Raw genomic sequence first — 22371 nt, 5'->3', positions numbered from 1 at the left:
TCCCCTCTTTTATCAGTGTTTTTTCAGTCTTTGCCCTGGCCTTTGACACTTGAGATGTATATTTTTAGGACCTACCTGCTTTTTGTGATTGTAATTTGTTTTCACCTATTTTTAATGTTATATTTTATATGGTTGTAACCCACCTCAGCATGTGTAACAAATTAAATTATTATCACTGTTAATAATAATGGGACAGGAGGCACAAGTGTGACAGCTGGGGAGGGATTTTGTGATGGGGGGGTGAAGCATACCAAAGATCCTAGAGTGTAGTCTGAAGGCACATGAGGCCAACACCTTGCTGAAGCTAAGCAGGTCTAGGTCTGGGCAGTGCCTGGATGGGAGACCACCTCGGAACCACATGTATACAGTCTTGGGTTCCTTGATGAAAAAAAGGCAAGGTATAATTGTAATTAATTAAATACCTACCAATGAATGTGCAAGGCAGGATAGCTGAGACAAAAAGAGTTTTTGTGGGGGGTTTTTTTAGAAAAACTTTATTTTTTTGAAAACCACAGAGGGGAAAAAGGTGCGTTTTATTTATAAATCAAGTAACCTATGCTTTTGTTTCACAAAACACAGAATATAAATGGGTTCAGGTGTGCACTAAAGTTAGAGTTGTTAAAAAAGGCATAATATATATATATATATATATTTATATATCTATTTCTCAAAAAGAAATCCTTTTGCTCCGGATTATTTCAGTCGGAGATATTTTAATGCAGTTGAGCTAATTAGGTTATTTTTTTTAAAAAAAACCAGTCAAGAACATGCACTAGGATCAGGGAAGGCTAACTGCTTTTGTCTCAAGGGCCACATTCAGCCCTGGGGAACCTTCTGGGGGGCCACATACCAACAGCACACATGGCAAAAATGGATGTGGCCACTGCAGCCTTCCTTACATGCATGCATACATATACACAGCCTACTCACCCCTCAGCAGATCCACTGAGAAGGAAGGTGATCTCCCAGCACTGTGTCTACCGTACTGGTCTGAATAGAGGCTGCATTCCCCCCCCCCAAAAAAATCTGGCTTCTATAAAACCTGAGTGCAGCCTCTAATTGCACTCTTACCGGTAGAGAAGCCGTAATTTAAGAAGAGACCTTGGGAACTGCCCTGAACTTCAGTAGTTTTTGTAAAAGGGTCACCCGATCTTCTCAACAGGTGATGCTGGTGGCCCAGTGAAAATATTCCTTTCAAAGAGATATTAGGATGTAGTCAATTAACTCCTATTCTGAATAGACCCACTGGGGGGGTATTCAACTAATCTGTTGCATGGGCAGAAACCAGCACAAGGACTCCCACTAGCGCAACAGGGCTCTCCTCCTCCACTCGCCCCCCACACCCTCCCCAAATCTGCCCCAGAACAGCTCATGTGGGGAGGAGAAGGGGAGATCCTTCTGTCAGGCAAGCAGAAACACCTGCATTCTCAAAATGATCTCCTTAGTGCTACGTTGAATACAAGCCACTGAAATTTACAAATGCAAGTTAGCCATGCCCATTGACCTCAATGGGTCAACTCTGAGTAGGACTAGTGCTGAATACCACCCCTTATTTTAGGGGGTGGCCTATATTCAGACCAATACAGTATTTTTTTAAAAAAAATTGTGTGCCACTGCCAAAATGAGTGGGATCTAGAAACAATTGCTCGGGGTGTGTGAAGGCCGTATCAGGCCCCTGAACTGAGAGTTAGCCACGCCTGTGCTAGACACTGAGAACATTCAACAAGGCTCGCCCCCCTCCCCCCCACAACATGTTTATAGTAATGCAAGTCTATGCCTTGGGTAAAGCGCAAACTCAAGGTAGGGAGTTGCTTACTGGTCTAGGCAAGATGTAGGAGCCACCTGCCTGGTCTCCCCACCCTGAGTGGCAGCTAGACTTTGAAAAAGCCTCCCATTGGCTCCATGCATAGTGAAGCCATCGTCCCGGGGCCTGCAACTGGGGCTGTGCTAATGTTTCACCAGTACACTGCAACCCCCACCCTGGCAAAAACAGCTCCCCCATGCAGCAATTGGGCTTGAAAAAAACCCACCTACTTTGCTCCAATGGGTTCAAGCCTCATTGCTATGGGGATGTGGGGGTTCATCGTGAAGATTGCAGCTGGAGAAGAGGATCACCCTTCCTCCTCTGTGTGGGGCGATCTCCCCGCACCTCCTAAACCAGCTTTTAAAAAGCTCTAATGCACATGTGAGGTTCTGAATGGATGCGTATGAATAGGTGCGTGAGTGAGGAGGAGGTGACACCAGCCCACTTTCCTGCATGGGCTCCACCCACTTTGGCATTAGCCCCACCCACCACTGGCAAGCAGGCCCCGGGAGGCATGCCACCTTCACAGGCTGAAAAGGGTTACCCACCCCTGGGTTTGCACGCACTACTACCCTTGGCAGTCTGGAATGTACACCGAATCTTTTGCGGGGGTTGATGTTTCCGGAGACCCCCGCTCTAGCGAGCCTGGCAAATGGCTGCTCTGCGATGGGGCGTTTTCTCTGTTGCAAAGCACTGGCGACACCTGACCCGAGGGCGAGTTGAGGTTAGGACCGCCATCTGCAAGCCCACCAACCGTGCTCTGTTCTTGCTTGACCAGCGCCTCCCCAATTTTATTTAGGCCAGCGACCAGACTCTGCAGAATGGTGCCCAGATTGTCAATAGAACACAGAAAGGCCTTCCTCTCCTCTCTAATCTGTGCATCTTCCTCCTTCATGAGTTGCACGTACTCTGAAAAAACTCTGCTATCCTTCTCCATCGCGGCCAAGAGCCTCGCGTTCTCCATCGAGGAATGCTTCATAAGGCGTTCGATCATGTCGCTTTCGCCTCTTCTTTTCTTCTTAGTCCTCAGCGTTGCCAGACTCGTATCAGGAGACAGAGGAGGAGCCGGGCGGTTAGGAAGTGCCGTATCTAGAATGGCAACAGAGGAAACCAGACCCGTTTAATGTTTTATCATTCCATCATAAGGCCTTCCAGGTAGGGATGGAAGGATCTGTCAATTTTGGTTCTCTCAGTTCCTGATTTTTCTAACCAATTCTCTACATTAGTACCAGGCTATGGTCTGAAGGCACATGAGGCCAGCTCCCTGCTGAAGCAGGGTCAGGTGTGGTCAGTGCCTGGATGGGAGACTGCCTGGGAACCATATGTAAGCCGCCTTGGGTTTCTATCACGAATGTATAAATGTAATAAATAAATACATTACTACAGCAATTTGTGATTTTTTAAAAAAATCCTCATGAAAATTCATCAGCATTTTAGTGTTAATTTCTCCTATTAAACACATTTTCCCTAATATAAACATTCTTGCAAAGCCATTTTCTGTAATATAATGCATTTTGTATGTTATTTTCACAAATATATTATTTTTAGGCACACTTTACCCTAGTATGTGCTTTTTTTGTACACATGACTTAGTTGGAGGACTGCATTGTACAATTTGGAAAGGCGTGCATTTCAAAGGATGGCTGCCACATGTTTCCTAGCCCTGACCTAAACTGTATCATTCTAGGAAGTGCAAATTAAACAGGTGCACCTTTAAATGCAAACTAAATGAATTTCTTCACCATCCCTATTTATAGGGCAGCGAATGGCAAAAATCCTATTTATTTTTATTATCAAAAGGTTTTTATTTATATGAAAAAAAATGTACATCATCAAACAAAGGCTCCAAATGGCAAAAGAAGATTAAAATAAAAGGTAAAGTCTAATGGGTATGTTAGAATAAAATATGAGTCTAGTAATCTCATTATTCTTGTTTACAATAACAATCTGAAAATCAATATTTATTTTCATGTGGAGGCAGCCAAAAAGGAAACAAAATTGGCAGGCCTCTTACAAGTAATACTGAAACAGAAATAAGTCACAGCCATTGTTACTAAACATTCATTATGAACATTTCTATACTTTTAATGGCGATGGAGGATATTCGTATACTAGTTGGATTTTTATATTAAATAAAATGTTGCCACATTGCACAAAAATCACTATTTGCCTACATGCCCCTCGCCAGTTTCATTTGATGAGTATTTTCCCCCCTGCAATTGCTATCCTCCAAACGTTTTAATACCATGCACCTATATTTAGTTCTTCTAAAGATTTCCATTTCTGGGCTATAGACAAGGCGTGCTGCAGTTATGAGAGACGTAAGTAGTTCTTTGAAATTAATATTTCAATTGGAATCTTCAAACAAGGACAGCAAACATAACTGGGGCATGAATACAATGGGTTCTTTTAGGATAGCAGAGATCTCCTGTTGTACCCTTACCCCAAAACCCTTAAGAAAACTATTCTGTTCCTTAAAGAGATACATCTCCATTCCTGATCATACACTGTGCAGGCTGGGGTTAACTGTAACTGGAGTCGATTAGCCGCCAGAGGAATTCAAGGCACTAGTTCTGGTGGACAAAATTTTATACAAAAAGTCTTGCAAGGCGCCGGAAGTTCAACAAGGAAGGGCCTGTCTGATCTCAGCTAGGGGAGAGTTCTGCAGAATTGGACCCACAATAATACTGAATCCACAACTCCTAGCAGATATGAGCTGTGCGTCTGAACCACTCCCTTAAGGACCTCAGCGATCGGGCAGAGAAATAAGCATCAGGCAGCTAATAAAGTATCTCATTTATATATTTAAAAATGTATAAACCGCCCAGTATCAAGGCAATGTACAATGAAAACACAGTATTATAAAAACTGGATAGTAAAAAAATTCACATTCCGAAGGCCTGCCTGGCCAGTATAGTTTCTAAAAAATGTCTAAAAGAAAGCAGGGACGATTTTTGATAAATTTCTATTGGCAAGGAGTTCCACAAGGCACAGCCTGCCACACTAAAGGCTCAATCCCTAGTCAACGCCAGCTGGAATCTCAAAGGCATTGGGGACCACCAACAGTATCCTATCAGAAGATCTCTGTGACCCTTGCTGTATTCTGGACCCAAGTTGTTAAGGGCTTTGTAAATTAATAAAAGAAATTTGAATTTGCGAGCATATGGGCAGCCAGCGTAAGCGTTTAAAGTTCTGAAGTTATGCGCTGGTGGTAGTCTGCCCCCATCAGCAGTCTAGTTGTTGCATTTTGCACCAGCTGGAACTTTCAGACCAGGCCCAAGGGTAGCTCCACAAAGAGCGCACTGCAAAAATAATACGAGTCTTGAGGTAATGATCCAAAAATCCATACCTTGTTCCCTCTCCACCTCTGTGTCTGCTTGGTCGGCTTCAATTTCCACCCCAATGCCGCTGGAGGCTGCATCTAAAAACAGGGAAAGCAATCCGTTTTGAGATGCGGATTGTGATCGAAGTACAAGCAGCTACTCATCTGATGTTTATTTACACTACGGACACTCACCTGACCGATCTCCAACAATGCACATCTCAATGCTATCGTCTACCTCGTTTTCTTTGCTGTGGCCATCCCCTGTGGGAAAATAATGGGGTTTTGTTGTTGTTTTTACTAAAAATCAGGTAAAATTAAGTTTATAGATCTCCAGTTATTGCTGGACTACAATTCCCATAATCTCCAAACACTAGTTATGCTGGTAGGGGTGGATGGGAGTTGTAGTCCAATCTCTGGAGGGTCAAAGGTTCGCCACCTGTCTTAAGGAATGCTGTTCTCAAAATTGGAGGCATTCACTCTGAGCATCCACAAAAGGTTTTTTCTTAGAATGTGCAGACAAATGAACAGCTGTCAGAGGCACATGCCCGTGTTCCTCTGCAAGAGTTACCGTTCCAAGCAGACAATCCATGAGCATGCAATCAGAGAGCAGTGACTTAGGTGGATGCTCTATTACTATTAAATTTCTCTCCCACCCTGTCTCCCAGAAGGAGCCCAGGGCAGCAAACAAGAGATAAACCACTGAAAACATCTTAAAACATCTCAAAAACAAAGTACCTTAAAAACAAAACGTCTTAAAAACATCTTAAAAAAAAAATCTTTAAAAACAATTCCAGCACAGACACAAACTGGAATAAGGTCTCTACTTAAAAGGCTTGTTGAAAGAGAAATGAGCAGCCTCCCTCAGAAGAAAGGGAATTTTGCTGTGCCCCTTCTTTGGGAGTAACTGAATGATCCAATCACACCCAATCCAGAAAGATAGAAGAACTACCCACTTCCAAGCAGAGGCTGATTGGAACAAAGGGTGATCAGAAGAGTAATGCATTCAGAGACAGAGGAGGCAGCCTCATCTGTGGATGGGTGCCTTTGGCTCAGGGGAGCTGGATTATATAGTAATATATAATACCTGAGTATTTCTTATGCTGCATCCAGTTTAAGAATGACTGCTTTAAGTCAGCGATACACTTAAAGCATGTGGCTTTCCTGATGCTGTTGGACTCCAACTCCCATAAGCCCCAACCAGCATGGCCAATGGTCAGGAACGATGGGAGTTGTAGTCCAGCAGCATCTGGAGGGCTGCAGGCTGCCTATCACTGTTTGACCCAATCTTTTCAACTGGAGATGCCACAGATCAAACCTAGGACCTTTTGCATAGAAAGCATGGGATCTCAACACTGAACAGAGCTGCGTCTGCCACCTTCTCTATACAGTTTCCATCAAATACTGAAGACACACCTCTTAACCCTGGCCTTTGACACTTGAGGTGTCTATTTTCAGGACCCGGCCTATTTTTGTGATTGTAATTTGTTTTAAACTGCTTTTAATGTTGCATTTTAAATTGTTGGGACCTGTCCTGGTACCTTAAGGCTGAAGGGCAGGTAATAAACCCAGTTAATAACACCACCACATGCCATGAGATTCTTGTAGAGCCATTCCCATCAATAAAAATTTGCTTACAGCACTTCCTTTCAAACTACTTGTGGTCTTAACCCAATTCCAAATTGAATGCACACCGTTGCAGCAGCGCACGTACACCCTCTTTCCGCATCAAGCCGACCTCTCTTTGGATGTGCAGCACAGTAAGGTGGTGGTGGTGGTTTGGCTTTTTTAATTGTTTTATTATTGCGGTCCTGTAAAGAAGCTTGCAGCTGGGTCTGCAACTACGCACTGTGTAGCAAAAAACTCAATTTTAAAAAGTTAACGGTTCCAAAAAAAAAAGTTACCCCATGCCTACGAGGCAAGCCATTAAAATACAAGGTTGAGGCCTGCATACTGGTGGGCTCTAGCTCCCATCAGCCCCAGAAGCGGCGCTGCTTCTTTGGGAGTGGCTGGATTTTCCCATCATACAAGGATGATGCAATTTTGGGGGGGTTGAAGGTTCCATCAACCTGACATAAAAGTTCCTGTATCTCTACAAAAGGAACCCGCGTGCTATCTCCCAAAAAGAAGGCTGCAGCATAGTGCCTGAGCATCTACTGCATTCAGAAGGTCCCCGGTTCAATCCTCGGCATCTCCAGTTAGGGCTAGGAATGTCCTCTTTGAAGACCCACTGACAGTCAGGGTAGACGGATACGGGAACATAGGAAGTTGCCATCGGTCCATCTAGCTCAGTATTATCTCCACTGACTGGCAGCAGTTCTCCAGGGTTTCAGGCAGAGGGTCTCTCCCAGCCATACCTGCAGATGCTGCCAGGGACTGAACCTGGGACCTTCTGCACGCAAGGCAGATGCTCTGCCCCTGAGCTACAGCCCTCCCCCTCCCTCAAGCGTCTGAATCCGTATAAGGCAGCTCCCTTTATGTTAAAGGAAGGGCCATAGCTCAGAGGTAGAAGGTCCCAGGTTCAACCCCCAAGGGCATCTCCAGGTAGGGTTGGGAATGTGCCCGGCCAGAAACCCTGAAAGAGATGCTGCCAATCAGTGCAGACAATACTGAGCTAGATGGACCAACGGATCCGATTCAGTATAAAGCAGCTTCCCATGTCTTATTGTCCCTAGTATGCCCACCAGCAACAATGACTTGTTTCACCATGTAGTCCTCCACATTTACGGTTTGCACATCTGGGGTATAAAGTTCCTCCATGTGCTTTGGAACAGCATCCTTGGCAAGTGGCGTCGGGTCCCTTATTTTTTTCTTGATGTTCCTAGGAATGCGCTTCGGCCTGACGGTCGCATCCCCGTTGTGGAGTATGCTGTGTAGCTTTGCATAGTAGGGGCAGGTCGCCGTGTGTCTCCCGGTCCTGGAGTTGTGGTTCACCACGCGCTGGTACTCCAGCCTCATGCACTTCGTTTTAGAGCGGCACTCCACCGCATTGCGCCCGTGGCCGCGGCAGCTCATTTTGCGGGCAATGATCTCGAAGGCCTCGATGTTGCGGTGACTGGCACGCAGCTGCTCCTGAATCTTTGGCTCCCCCCAAATGTCCAAAAGGTCCAAAATCTCCTGGTGCCTCCAGGAGACGCCTCGCCCTTTCCTGCCGCTGCTTGTGAGAGACATCCCTTCGGCAAAACCGTGGTCAGCTGTGCGGCTAAGCAGGTGCACTTTTATTGAAAGAAAGGAAAATGCTGTTATACAAATCTGACCAGGTACAAGACCTTTGGGGTCGCAATGGATAGCTTAATGAAGATGTTGACCCAGCGTGCGCCAGCTGTGAAAAAGGCAAATTCCATGCTAGGGATCCTTAGGAAAGGTACCAAAAATAAAACTGCCAATTATCATAATGCCATTATACAAGTCTATGGTGCAACCGCGCTTCGAATACTGTGTGCAGTTCTGGTCACCTCACCTCAAAAAGGATACTGCAGAGATGAAAGTGGCTCAGAAAAGGACAACCAAAATGATCAAGGGGATGGAGCAACTCCCCTATGAGGAAAGGTGACAAAATTTGTGGCTTTTTAGTTCAGAAAAAAGATGAGTAAGGGGAGTCACAATAGAGATGCACAAGAGTATGCATGCTGTGGAGAAAGTGGACAGAGAGGTTTTTTCCTCTCTCTGATAATGCTATGAAGCTGGAAGTTGGGAGATTCAAGACAGACAAAACTTGAACTACAGAATTTGCTCCCACAAGATGCAGTGATGGCCACCGACGTGAGTGGTTTTAAAACTCATGGAGGATAAGGCTACAAGTGGCTACTAGCCACCATTCTACCACCACTGTAGGAGGCAGTATATGCCTAAGAATTCCAGTTGCTGGGAATCATGAATGAGGAGATTAGTGCTGTTGGGCTCAGGACATCTGGTTGGCCACTGTGAGAGACAGATGCTGTACAATCTGAACAGCATATTTTAGTAGGGGATTTATTAATAGCTGCATGAATGTTAATAACCTCAAAATGGCAGACACCCTTAATTCCTACAATACAAGAATGGCCTAATAGAAAATGGTACATCAGATTAGGGAGACAGAAAAAGAAACTGTTTGAAAAATCCCCGTTTCCCCCCTTTACAACATGTATGAAACAAGAGTTGAAAAGTGGTGTATTTGATGCCTTCTAACAGCTAAAATGAAATGGATATAGTAATATTTTAGGACATGGGTGGGGAATCTCTAGACCTCTCTCCCTGGCCGTTGAGACACGGGCCAGGCCACACCCTCTTCCCAGCCACATGCCCTAGTGGAACCTTTTTCAGCTCAAAGACCAACTTTCCCTTCTGGGTAACCATCCCGGGGGGGGGGGCACATGCCAGTGGTGGGTGGGGCCAGAGGGAAAAGTGGGCTGAGAAATGAATGCAAATGTTAGTTCTGTACAGCAGGCTAGTTCCTAAACGCACCACTCTCCACCCTCCATCCAGAAAAGCAAAAGGAATTATCAGAGTTCAAGGGCACATTCTAGCCAGGCAAAAACATTTGGGATTCAAAGCAGGGCCAGTGAATGCTGTGGCCTAGGGAAAGTCCCAAGGGGCAGACAAGAGAGGCCTGGAGGGCCACTTTTGGCCCCTGGGCCTGAGTTTCTGCTCCCTTCATTTATTGTTTATTAAATTCGAACCCTGCCCTTACTCCTGAAGGAGTTCACCATAATTTCTGACCACCATCCTACTTTCATCCTTTGTTGTTCTTGTTATGTGCCTTCAAGTCGATTATGACTTATGGCGACCCTATGAATCAGTGACCTCCAAGAGCATCAATTTCATCCTTATGATGAAGAATGTACTCCCTTGAATGCTCCTAACGTCCCCCGTTAATTGGTACTCACCCTCCTCACTGGCTTCGCTTGGGAAAGAAACGTTCTCTTGGCATCTTCCCGGTAGAGTCTCATACTCTTCCTTGACCACCGGCCCTTCATCCGGAAAGCTCTCCACCTTGATCTTTTTCAGAGATCTGCCACCTATGGGACCCAGAGAGACAGAAAGAGAAGGAAAGAATCCTAAAACCTCAGCTCTGTTTCATGAAAAGATAGAAACACTACAAACAGGAGACAACTTTAAAAAAGGGAACTACTCGATGGACTGACGGAAGGTGCATCAAGACCAAGTACCCACAAGTCCCAGCCGGCAGACAGGAAGACACCTTCTGGCCTTCCGCTTCCATCACAAGCTCTTACAGGGAAAAGAGCATTCTTATATTTATATAAAATATTTACCCCAAATACAAATGATTTTTGATATTTATATACATCTTTTAAATTATTACATTTAATTTTAATATTTACAATTTTTTTACAATATAGTGTAAATGCATGACATTTTGATGCACCTTGACATATTTTCGCGTTTGGTGTACCATTTGTTTTTGTAGTTTTTAGTTGTTTTACTTCAACGTACACTGTTTAGAGATATTTAATTATGTGGCATAACACGGAATTGACAATTATTGCTAGAGAATTGATTTAATTATGTAGCATAAAATGCAGAATTATGACTTCTGCTGGCGATATTTGTCTATGAATTGCAAAATTGGGAATTATGACTATTATTGTTAGAGATTATTTTATTATTTATTATTTATTTCCTTTATTAAATTTATATCCCGCCCTTCCTCCCAGAAGGAGCCCAGGGCAGCATATTTATTTACTTAAAATATGAAATTAATGTTATTAGTATTAGTGGCTGTATTTGGTTTTGAATGTGCAGTTTGTATTATACTTCTTATATTGATTCCTTTTCGCTGGGATTTTTAAATAACTTACGAGATTTCAGGTTGAAATATGAAGCAGTATATAAATTAATCAAATAAATAAGTAAATATTTGAGGTGTTTCAACTACAGAAGGTATCCAGGATGACATGGAGCTGGAAGAGATAAAAAGGTCCAGAAGAACCCAAAAAACCCAGCAAGATCTGTCTTTTCTGGATGACAGAAACAAAAAACAGTGGGGGGCATCTCCGGTTCTGAAACTCGGCCTCCATTCCAAGACAGAGGCCACATCTGCACCTTATATTTAAAACACTCATATCACTTTAACTAATCACTGCTTCCCCAAAGCATCCAGGGAACGATAGTTTATTAATGGTGCTGAGAGTTGTTAGGAGACCTACCCCTATTCCCTTCACAGAGCTATAATTACCAGAGTTCCTTGCGAAGATGGATCAATTGCTGAACTACTCTGGGAACTGTAGCTCTGTGAGGGGAACAGGGATCTCCTAACAACATGCAGATGTGGTCACAGAGGAACACCTACCTGCGGATCCTTCCTCTTCCATGGAGCCCTGGGCAAAGAGGTCTTTTCTGTCTTCTTCTAGCCAGGAGATGAGATCAGGTCTGGAATTCAGATGTCCTTCTTGAAACAAAAACATAGGAAGCTATCTTATCCCGACTCAGAACGTTGGTCCATCCAACCTAGCACTGTCTACTCTGACAGGCAGCAGCTTCGCAGAGTCTCACTCAGGGATCCCTTTCCCAGCCATGATGAACAAGATCCATTTAACTCTTGGGGGGTGGGGTACCTCAGGCCTGGGGGCCTAGTGCGGCCCTCGAGGTCTCTCTATCTGGCCCTCGGAACACATCCCAGGCTGCACCCCTCACTGGGCAGGCTTCGCACTCCAAGTATTTCTGCCTGGCTGGAATGTGGCCTCCAACTCTGATAATGCCTCTTGCTTCCCTGGATGGAGAACAGAGAAGGGTGTGTGAGTGTGCGTAGAAACTAGCCCACCGTACAAAGGAAAAAATTACATTTCTTGCTCTGCCCATTTTTTGCCCAGGGCCCTGCCCACCACTGGAATGTGCCCCCCCCAAAGGTGGCTCAGAAGGGAATGTGCCCCCCCAGGCTGGAAAAGTGTTCCCCACCCCTGGTTTAAGAGGACATGCAGAGGATTGAGCCTGGGTCCTTCTGGCGTCAAAAGATGAGCTCAACTGCTGCTACAAACTGCTCATTTCTGACGGGGTTTTGACTGGAAGAACATTCAGGGATTCCAAGCCAGCATGTCTTCATCCCACCTCAGGAAGCATCACTCTGATATTTGAAAGAATGAGCCACAGGAGAACCCATTTAGAAGATTCAGGACATACAACAGAGAGGACGTTTTCACACTGCACATGGTTAAACTATGGATGGCTTTCAAAAGGGTTTAGATAAATTAATAACCCCTACCAATGGCGACAGGCCACAATACCTATGATCTACCTCCACTGTCGGAGATGGTATGTGCCCCTGATACCTGTTCCTGAGGATCACAAGGAGAGCGCTCTTGCACTCAGGTCCTATCTTGGGGCTTCCCATTGGGGCATTTAATAGGCCACTGTGAGAACAGGATGCTGGACTAGACGGCCCACTGGCCCGGTCCATCAGCCAGGCTCTTCTTATGTTCGTATCCTTCACATCTGTTGATGAAGATATCCCTTACCGAGAGAGGTCACCATCTCGTGAATCTCCAGCATGACCTCCTTGTACAGAGCTCTCTGGTCCAGATTCAGCAAGGCCCACTCCTCCTCAGTGAAATACACGGCCACCTCCTCAAAGGTCACCAGCCCCTGGAAGAAGAAAACAATTTCCTTCCGCATAAGTAATCGACAGGCAGGATGTGAAAATGACCTCCCTTCCACTTAGAAAGTGAAGGGAGGTGTAGTAACTCAGCAATTTTCCTGCAGAGTTTAAAACTACATGGGGATAAACGCAGAGGACTCCACAACCTTACACAAGAACCTGCCTTATAAAGTTGCCTTCTATTACATATTGGACAGGCGCTGCCGGTCACTTTGACGGCACCTACTGAGGAGCTTCCTCTCCAACAAGCCTTTTAAAGTGGAGACCTTCCCCAGCCTGCTTCTGTATTGGAATTGTTTTTAGATGATTTAATCGTTTTATTGTGCGTTTGCCCCCCCTGGGGTCCTTTGGGAGGAAGGGTAGAATAAATAAAATTAAATATAGAGTCAGACTGTTGGTCCATCTAACTCAGTATTGTATACACCGACTGGCAGCAGCTCTCCAGGGTTTCAGGCAGAAGATATTCCTGGCCCTACTTGGAGAGATTCAACCTGGGACCTTGTGCATAGGGATGTTCAACCACTGAGCTATGGCCTTACAGGGAGTTCCAGAAGTACAAGGGGAATTAACAACCCCAACTTATGTCTTCATGATTATCTTTCCCCCTACCTGAGGTGGCTGCATGTTGGCTGTTCCCACATCAATGCAAAAGGGAGAGAGTCTAGAACTGGATTTGGGGAATCTCTGGCCCTCCAGATTGTGCTGAGCTACAACTCCCATCATTCCTGGCCACTGACCATGATTACTGGGGCTGATGGGAGATGTACTTCAGCAACATCTGGAAGGCCAAAGGTTCCCCACACCTGGACTAGAACATGCCATTCCACTGCCTGTTATAGGGGTGAAAAGACGGTCCAGTGTTTTGCATCTTTCATATATATTTAGGCCTAGCTTTCACCAATGTGGCCAGCCTGTGCCTGGCTGGTGCCATAGACCATCAAATGATTTGATTTGGATTCCTGTATTGATCAGGAGGTTGGACTTGATGGCCTTATAGGCCCCTTCCAACACTACTGTTCTATGATTCTAGACTGCACGTAATTGAATGCTCCTCAATACAAAGCGCATTACCCATGCACAGAAAACTAACACAAGGTAGTCCCTGACATGCTAATTTTCTATGGACAGAGTTATTTTATGTTTTACAAAGGATCATTCATACCATGCACATTAGAAAATAATCAGATTAGTTGTTGTTATTATTATAAATTAAATTTATATCCCACCCTTCCTCCCAGCAGGAGGAAAAAGTTCTACATTTGGTCCAAAAATAAACATGAATTAAAATGCTTATACCTACTAGTGAGAATCCAAAATAAACAGAGATTAAATTAGGGCATGCAAGAAGAGGCCCACACATTTCAGGCCCCGTGAGAAGAGAAGACCAAGAAAGACAGTGGTGAATATTGGAAGAAAGGAAAGTGGAAGAAAGGAAGGTGCCTTATACTGAGTCAGACCATTGATCTACTACACTGCCTACACTGACAGGCAGTGTCTTTCCAGGATTTCAGACATTCCCAGCCCTACCTGGAGATGCCAGGGATTAAACCAGGGATCTTCTGCATGCAAAGCAGATGCTCTGCCAGAGGTCTCTGGGAAGAGGAACTGACAGTTAAACCACTCAGGGAATTGCAGCTATGTGAGGGCAATACATGTCTCCTCACAACTCTTAGCACCCTTCACAACCCCTTCCCAGGATGCTTTGGGGAAAGCCAAGACGGTTTTAAAGTGGAATAAATGTATGGTGTGAATGTGGCCAAGACAGAACTTCGCCATCACGGCTAGTAGCCACTCATAGCCTTATCCTCGTCCATGAATTTGTCTAATCCTTTTCAAAAGCCATCCAAGCTGGTGGCCATCTAGGGGTGGGGAGCAATTCAATTCAGTTCACATTTAAAGCTGAGTCTATCCAATTCACACTTCCCGAAATGATATGAGAACTGAAACACGGCCATCCTCCAAAATTTGCACTTAATTCAAAGTTTGAAATGCAATTCTCCAACCAACCGATTGGTCTACATTACAAAAATGCATTACCTTAGAAGAAATTGCTTTTTAAAAAAAGTGTACATTAGTCAAAACTGCATTCAAAAATGTGTTTATTAGCAATTCACACTAAAATGGTGAAGAGTTTTTTTTGAAAAAAACCACAAATTGCTCCAGAAGCATTGAGAACGAAAGCTTGAATTAGGAAAATGGTTGTTGGTACATTTTGTGGGAGCAAATTCCACAGTTCAGCTATGCGATGGGTGAGGGACGACTGCATTTTCTAGCACTATGGATTCTTCCTCTCTAAAGACAAACCACGAGATGCAATGAAGGTCTGTTCCATGGTTTACGGTTCATGGCTTGTCCGAGAAAGCTAAATCAGGAGCTTGAGTTCAAACAACATACCAAGCCAAACCATGGCTTAGTGCAACGCAACAGCAGGACTACTGAGGAGAGCCAAGAAGCTGTGATCTCTCCAGAAGCTTGCACAGTCATGCGTCCGCGCTAAGCCACGGTTTGGCTTCATGTGATGTGCAATCAGGCCTTCATATATTATAATAAATTATTTATATAGTGTTGAATGCCACCCTGGACTTTTTTGGGAGGAAGAGCAGGATATAAATTGAATCGAATAAAATAATAACATAATAATAATAACATCATCATCATCAGAATGCTTATTACAAAGTATAAAGAACCATTATACAGGCATTAAAAATAAGTCACCATCACTTTCAATCTTTGTGTCAGAAAAAGATTCAGCTCCACATTCTGCCTTTCAAGCTGCTGTCAACAGCACAAGAGCAGCACCGGTAAAGAGTAAAAGTTGGCAACCCTAGATAACTAATCCCAGTAGGTTATGTCATTTTGTATATTAACCCTGCCAAAAATATAATTTTATCTTGTGGGAGGGTGGATATGGAAATATTAATATTTTGTTTACACTGTTGTACACTGCCATATCACTGTCACAGCAGACAGCACCTCCATCATGCAGTTTTCATCTTAAGCTGAGGACACATCTCTTTACCTTGGCCTTTCACACCTGAAATATTTTTTAGGATCCACCCTATTGTGTCCGTCAAAAAGACTAAAGTAATGACAACAGAAGATTTATGTAACTTTACAGTTGACAATGAGGACACTGAACTTGTCAAGGATTATCAATATCTTGCCACGATTATTAACCAAAATGGAGACAACAAGAAATCAGAAGGCGGCTAGGACTGGGGAGGGCAGCTGTGAGAGAACTAGAAAAGATCCTCAAATGCAAAGATATATTGCTCAACACCAAAGTCAGGATCATTCAGACCATGGTATTCCCGATCTCCGTGTATGGATGTGAAAGTTGGACAGTGAAAAAGGCGGATAAGAGAAAAATCAACTCATTTGAAATATGGTGCTGGAGGAGAGCTTTGTGCATACCATGGACCGCGAAAAAGACAAATAATTGGGTGTTAGAACAAATTAAACCAGAACTGTCACTGGAAGCTAAAATGATGAAACTGAGGTTATCATACTTTGGACACATCATGAGAAGACAGGATTCACTAGAAAAGACAATAATGCTGGGAAAAACAGAAGGGAGTAGAAAAAAGGAAGGCGAAACAAGAGATGAACTGATTCCATAAATGAAGCCACAGACCTGAACTTACAAGATCTGAACAGGATGGTTCATGACAGATGCTATTGGAGGTTGCTGATTCATAGGGTCGCCATAAGTCGTAATCGACTTGAAGGCACATAACAACAACCTCTTGTGTGATTGTATGTTGCTTTTAAGGTTGTGTTTTAAACTGCTGTAACTCACATTGGGACCTTCACTTCATGGTGAAGGGACAGGTTAAGAAATCTAATCATCGTTATCTTCCCTGAAGGGCCGTAGCTCAGTGGGAGAACATCTGCCTTGCATGCAGAAGGTCCCAAGTTCAATCCCCGGCATCCCCAGGCAGGGCTGGGAGAGAAATCTCCCTAAGAACCCTGGAGTGATGCTGCTAGTCTGTGTAGACTGAGGTAGATGGACCAATGATCTGACACGGTATAAAGCAGTTCCTGAGGTCCTAAGTTATAAATAACACAAAAGATAAATAATAGATAAGTAAGTAGAGGAGCCAAGCAGTATACTTAAACAATATGGTAATTTTATTTTCTATCCACTGTTGGCAACAGTATGCCTCTGAATACTAGGCTGTGTACACGCCGTACATTTAAAACATATTTAAAGTACATCGCTTCACCCAAAGAATTCTGGGAAGTGTCGTTTACCCTTCACAGAGCTACATCTCCCAGCACTCTTAACAAACTACAGTTCCCAGGATTCTTGTGGGGGGAAAGTTATGTGGTTTAAATGTATGGTGTGTCCACAGGCTCAGTCGCTGGGAGTCACAAGTGAGGAAAGAGCTCTTGCGCTCAGGCCCCATTGTCGGGCTTCCCTCAGGGAAAAGTGGTTGGCCACTGTGAGAACAAGGTGCTGAGCTTGATGCACCTGTGGCTTGATCCAGCAGGGTTTTATGTTCTTTAACCACAATTATGAATTCAAGTAAAACTGAAGAGAAGCCCTAGAGAGAAGTTCCAGGCCAGCTCCCTGAGAAGTTCAGAGACCCTGCTTAAGGCAAGCTAGCCTCCTGACTGGCTCCCTTGTCTTAGCCTCAAGTCCCATTCAGTGCTCCTACAGAACATGTGAAGGGATTAAGCTTGCCAATGTTCTCCTGGCCAGCCTCCTCTTGTGCTTTTAACCTCCACCACAGTTGTGGGGCCCCTTCAAACTGGTGGTTTTTTGCAGGCGTGTTCTGCAACAGGTCACTGACGCAAGAACAGTGCAATAGTGGTGGATTTATCCAGGACCGTCTACACATCCTTCTGCTTTATTAGTGGTTTTGCAATGTTTCCACAGTGTTGTTGCATGACTGCCATCTGGAGGAGCCCCCTTGCGCAACAAAAGCAGGACAAAACCCACACACATAACCAGGGCTGTAGAGTCGGTACACCAAACCTTCGACTCCGACTCCTCTATTTTTCTACTGTCCGACTCCGACTCCACCCAAAACTGCTTCCAACTCCACAGCCCTGGAAAGGGCTGTAAATGTCTTTTTAAATTGGAAGCTCTCATAGGAGCATTTTTATCGTTGCCTGAATATGCGCTGATCTTGGCATCACAGCATTGGTCTTCATCTGGGTCCTGTGTCATACAATGACACACAAAATGTTTTCCATCTTGAGTTATGGTGAAATGCTCAACTACAGCTGACTTCATGGGAAGCTTCTTTGACATTTTGAATTTATATTTTAAAAAATTTGTCAATCTAAATTTATTTTGAAGCCGGAGTCAGAGTCGGTACATTTCTACCGACTCCAACTCCACCCAAAATTGCTTCCGACTCCGACTCCACAGCCCTGCACACAACCTGGAACATTTGCAGTATGAAAAGTTACAGGATTTCTGGAAGAAGCTACAGGATGTGCACGAGTTGGAAACGAAACAGTATGTCTGCCCCAAAACTTTGGCAGACACAAAATGTATTAAAAACGGATTTGTGTATAACCACCCTGAAACCCTCAGGAGCACGTCATCACCACAAATGTGCAATAATGACAATAGTAACAAGCGTTCTGGAAAGACCTGTAGAAAGGAAGCTGGCAGAAGCTTTTTCCACATGACAGCTGTGAACATGCCAAACATTTAAAGCACATTTCCTCTCCCTCTCCTTAAAAAAAAGAATCCTGGGAACTATAGTTCACCCCTCACAGAGCTACAGCTCCCAGCACCCTTCACAATCTACAGGTCCCATGATTCTCTGGGGAACATAACCCGCTTTAAATGCAGGCTGTGTACACACAGCCCAATTCTCCATTTTGCTTCACCTGCAAAACTTCCGCATGTCAGGCAGCTGCTAAAAACCGCAGGCAGGCAGGCAGATTTAAAAGAAGAAGAAAAAAATCAAAGGTGGCAAGCTTTTTCTACTGCAGGAGATGGAAACTGAAGGAGGAGGGGAAGAGGAAAGGGGGGGGACACCAAGAATATCTTTGACAACAGCGACTCACGGGGATGAAAGGATTAAAATCTGGAAAGCTGGAAACCACCCCTCCTCCCCCATTAACCTCCAGCCAGAATCCCTCCCAGCCTCAGAAATCTCCCCTCAAAATGGCTCTTTGGAGAGAAGTTAAAAAACTAGATCCCAAACAGAAGGGGGGGGAGAGAAAGAGAGAGAAGCAGGGTGTTGTTTGGATGACGGTTTGGCTACGGATTTGCAAACGCCTGAACATAAGTTCTGCTTTGCTCCTGTTGAATAGAGGAAGGGAAGGGGTGGAGAGAGGCGCTTTACTTGCAATGGGGTCACCCTAGCTGGGACCCATTGGGGAAACTGGAAAGGGGGGGATGTTGCACTTTCTTCCAATCCTTCTCCCCCTACCGATCTTCCCCCTCCTCCCCACCACCCCCGACGGCGCACCTTTAACATGGGGCTCCCTTGGCGCGAGCCGCTTCCTCGTCCGGCATCTCTGCAAACACAAATCTCTTGCAAACACAAAGAGGCTCACATGGCCCCCCTTGCCATTTCCCAGGTGGGCGGGACAGGAAGGAGCCCTCGATGACGCGGGGCGACTCTTCCCTTCTAGCACCCCCGCCTCGGTGGTTATGTAACCCTCTGCTCTGGTTTACCAACGCGCACACGCAAAGATTGTGGAAGGGGGGGGTGTCGGGCAGAAGGGACATTTGGCAGGTTTCCGGGGAACATAGGAAGCTGCTCCATACCCAGTCAGATCATGTTCAGTGTTGTCTACACTGACTGGCAGCAGCTCCCCGGGGTTTCAGGCAGGGAGACTCTTCCAGTCTTAACCTGGAGATGCCGCTGGGGATTGAACCTGGGACCCAGATGCTCTGCCGCTGAGCTAAGCCCTTCCCCCAAATTTGCAGTCGATCGGTATGGATTTCTGACTGTCCTAGAAATGGGAACAACGAAAAAGTCTCCCCGTTCCCTAACTGGTAAACTGCTGCGATGCACAAAGTTGTGAAAGTGAAAAGGGGTGCTTTTAAAATAAACACATAAATAAAGATAGATTTGTATTATGTGTTGTTGGGGGGGTGCGTGTGTGTAACGACTATGAGCTCTCTTCTTTTCTGGCAGTGATGAGGTTTTGAAAAATTTGAATTGGGAAATTTCCCTATTCAAAATGTGCTCAGGGCAATTTGCATAGGAGAAAATTCTGATGGCCTAAACAGTACAGTATGATGGGCTTTTGTCTGCTCTGAAGCAGCCTTTCATCAGTTTCCTCGCGGCTGTCTACACACCATACATTTATTGCACATTCCTTCCCGCCCACCCCGAATGCTGAGAACTGCAGTTGAAGGATGCTGGAATTGTAGCTCTGTGAGGGGTAAACTATAGTTCCCCAGATTCTTTGGGTGGGGGGAATGAAGCTCTTTAAATGGTTGGTGTGTATACAGTCTTGCGTCATCCCAAGTGCTACTTCTGTGCTGGAGAGAGAACAATATTTCCCTCTCCACCTTTGTCCATAATTATTTGCTCAACCATGTCCACCAGAATCAACTTTTAGGGGAAAACATCGTATTATTATGTTTATATCCCACCTTTCCTTCAAGGAGCTCAAGGTGGCATACAGGGTTCTTCCTTTTCATTTTCTCCTCACAACAGCCCTGTGAGGTAGGTTAGGCTGAGAGACTGTGACTGGCCCAAGGCTTCATGGCTGAATGGGGATTTGAACACTGGTCTCCCAAGTCCTAGCCAAAGACTCTTAACTAGTACACCAAATGGCTCTCTTTCCGTCTAATCTTCGCCTGACATGCTAGATTTCTAAGGCTGGGGATTTATTGTTTGTATGGAAGAGCATTCAGTTATGCAAGTTTCCCACCTGCTGCCTGAAGGGGGTACACTCTAGACATAACTTCACCACCTCAGTGAGGCAACCAGACACTTCAGAAATAACACTTTAGTGGTGTCAAGGCCAATGGTGGGTCTACTTTGGTTGGCTTGGACCTGCCTATGGTAACACAGGCCTTAAGGTGCAATCCAGACCCTGGCTGCTGCCTGGTGGAGGCCACCAATGCAGCCCTGCAGATCAGGTCTGGATTGGGCCTGATGCCATCAAGGGATACAACAGACCTCAAGCTGGCTCAGTCCTTCCCTGGAATGCCCTGTTTCAGGGCTTTCCATTGGCTGCTGGGGATCTTGCGTGTGACACTTCCCCCCACTTCCTCACACATACACACACACACCGGTATGGTACGAAGAAGGAGGGGCTCAGCACTGGCACAGTGACGCTGGTATAACTCCACAGGTGGAGGCCAATGGGGCTGGACAGATGGCCATCTCTGTCCAATATAACACCAGGACCCTGGCCTGGCGCAAAAGGTTTGGGGATTATGCACCCTTAGTCACATCAAGGTTGGATTTCTGCAATATACTTTACATGCACCCCTAAACTGTGGAGCTCCCCACCCCCACAGTACATCTGACATCTTTATTATACAGCTTCTGTTGTATGCTGAAGATGCAACTCTTCACCCTGGCATCTGAGAGTTTAGGAAATGGTTTATACATCTGAAATGGTTGTTCTTTTTCTATATTGAATTGTTTTTCTGCGTGGAGTTGTTTTTAATTGTTTTTACATATTGGGCCCTTTGTATTGTTGATGTTGTTACTGTGAAACAGACATTTCTGACATTCAAGACATTTTATGCAAAGTGGTTTCTCAACGGAATCAAAAGAAATAAACGAGGCGTTTTTGTGGCACCCACCTGTTCGGTTTTGTTTAATCTATACTATGCTGCTTGTCTTTGGAATTGTTTATATCACTGCGAAATCTTTTTAAACATCTTTTTACTTTTGTATGATTATATTGGTGTAACCTGTCCTGGGATATCATGGTATAGGGCAGGTAAGAAATCTTATTAAAAATAGAATAAAATTAAAGGAGCCTACTTCTGAAGAGCCTTTGGAAGCTGCAGTGCATTCAAAGTGGTGAGTGGATGCACAGCCTTGGGAACGTGTTACATCTAGTGGTGGCTGGTACTCATTGGGACTTGTAGGCGGAAGGCAGGGAGCCTGACAGTAGATAGAGCCAGAGCCAATGACTGTCAGTCAGCTCATTCTAGTTTTGTTCCCCATCCCTCCTCCCTGCTGAGTTCTACACAGGGCAACACTGAGACTAAGGAATGTGACAGTCAAGGCCATCCCCTGGACTCGTTGCAAATAAGGCAGACAGGTGGGGGCTGGCTGAGGGCTGGCTGAGGTTGGTGGGGCAGTGCCAGGGCTGTAGAGTCGGTACGCCAAACCTTCGACTCCGACTCTTCTATTTTTCTACTGTCCGACTCTGACTGCACCCAAAATTGCTTCCAACTCCACAGCCCTGGAAAGGGCTGTAAATGTCTTTTAAAATTGGAAGCTCTCATAGGAGCATTTTTATTGCTGCCTGAATATGCGCTGATCTTGGCATCACAGCATTGGTCTTCATCTGGGTCCTGTGTCATACACTGACACACAAAATGTTGTCCATCTTGAGTTATGGTGAAATGCGCAACTACAGCTGACTTCATGGGAAGCTTCTTTGACATTTTGAATTTATATTTTTAAAAATTTGTCAATCAAAATTTATTTTGAAGCCGGAGTCGGAGTTGGTACATTTCTACCAACTCCGACTCCACCC

The 22371-nt window shown here is 44.9% G+C and overlaps 1 protein-coding gene across 3 annotated transcripts; it reads right to left on the bottom strand.

Moving 5' to 3' along the window:
* Window positions 1-521: 521 nt before the first annotated feature.
* Window positions 522-19291, bottom strand: LOC133381247 (uncharacterized). 3 transcript variants are annotated; one of them, XM_061620106.1, is made up of 8 exons: window positions 19158-19291; window positions 12581-12707; window positions 11419-11517; window positions 9995-10126; window positions 7811-8341; window positions 5322-5390; window positions 5154-5225; window positions 522-2893 (listed from the first exon to the last, which is right to left on the bottom strand). In XM_061620106.1, the coding sequence occupies exons 1-8, from the start codon at window positions 19164-19166 to the stop codon at window positions 2373-2375; spliced, it is 1560 nt and encodes a 519-aa protein (XP_061476090.1). In that variant the 5' UTR covers window positions 19167-19291; the 3' UTR covers window positions 522-2372. The 3 variants fall into 3 exon arrangements, with proteins under 3 accessions (XP_061476090.1, XP_061476091.1, XP_061476092.1); XM_061620107.1 differs by having other exon boundaries at window positions 11419-11514; XM_061620108.1 differs by lacking the exon at window positions 19158-19291 and adding an exon at window positions 11684-11838 and having other exon boundaries at window positions 12581-12665.
* Between the last annotated feature and the right edge of the window lie 3080 nt (window positions 19292-22371).

The sequence above is a fragment of the Rhineura floridana genome, chromosome 3, assembly GCF_030035675.1.
Source record: "Rhineura floridana isolate rRhiFlo1 chromosome 3, rRhiFlo1.hap2, whole genome shotgun sequence".
Classification (NCBI taxonomy): Eukaryota; Metazoa; Chordata; class Lepidosauria; order Squamata; family Rhineuridae; genus Rhineura; species Rhineura floridana.
The sequence above is the reverse complement of the archived record's forward strand: the minus strand, read 5'-3'. Positions and strand labels throughout refer to the sequence as shown.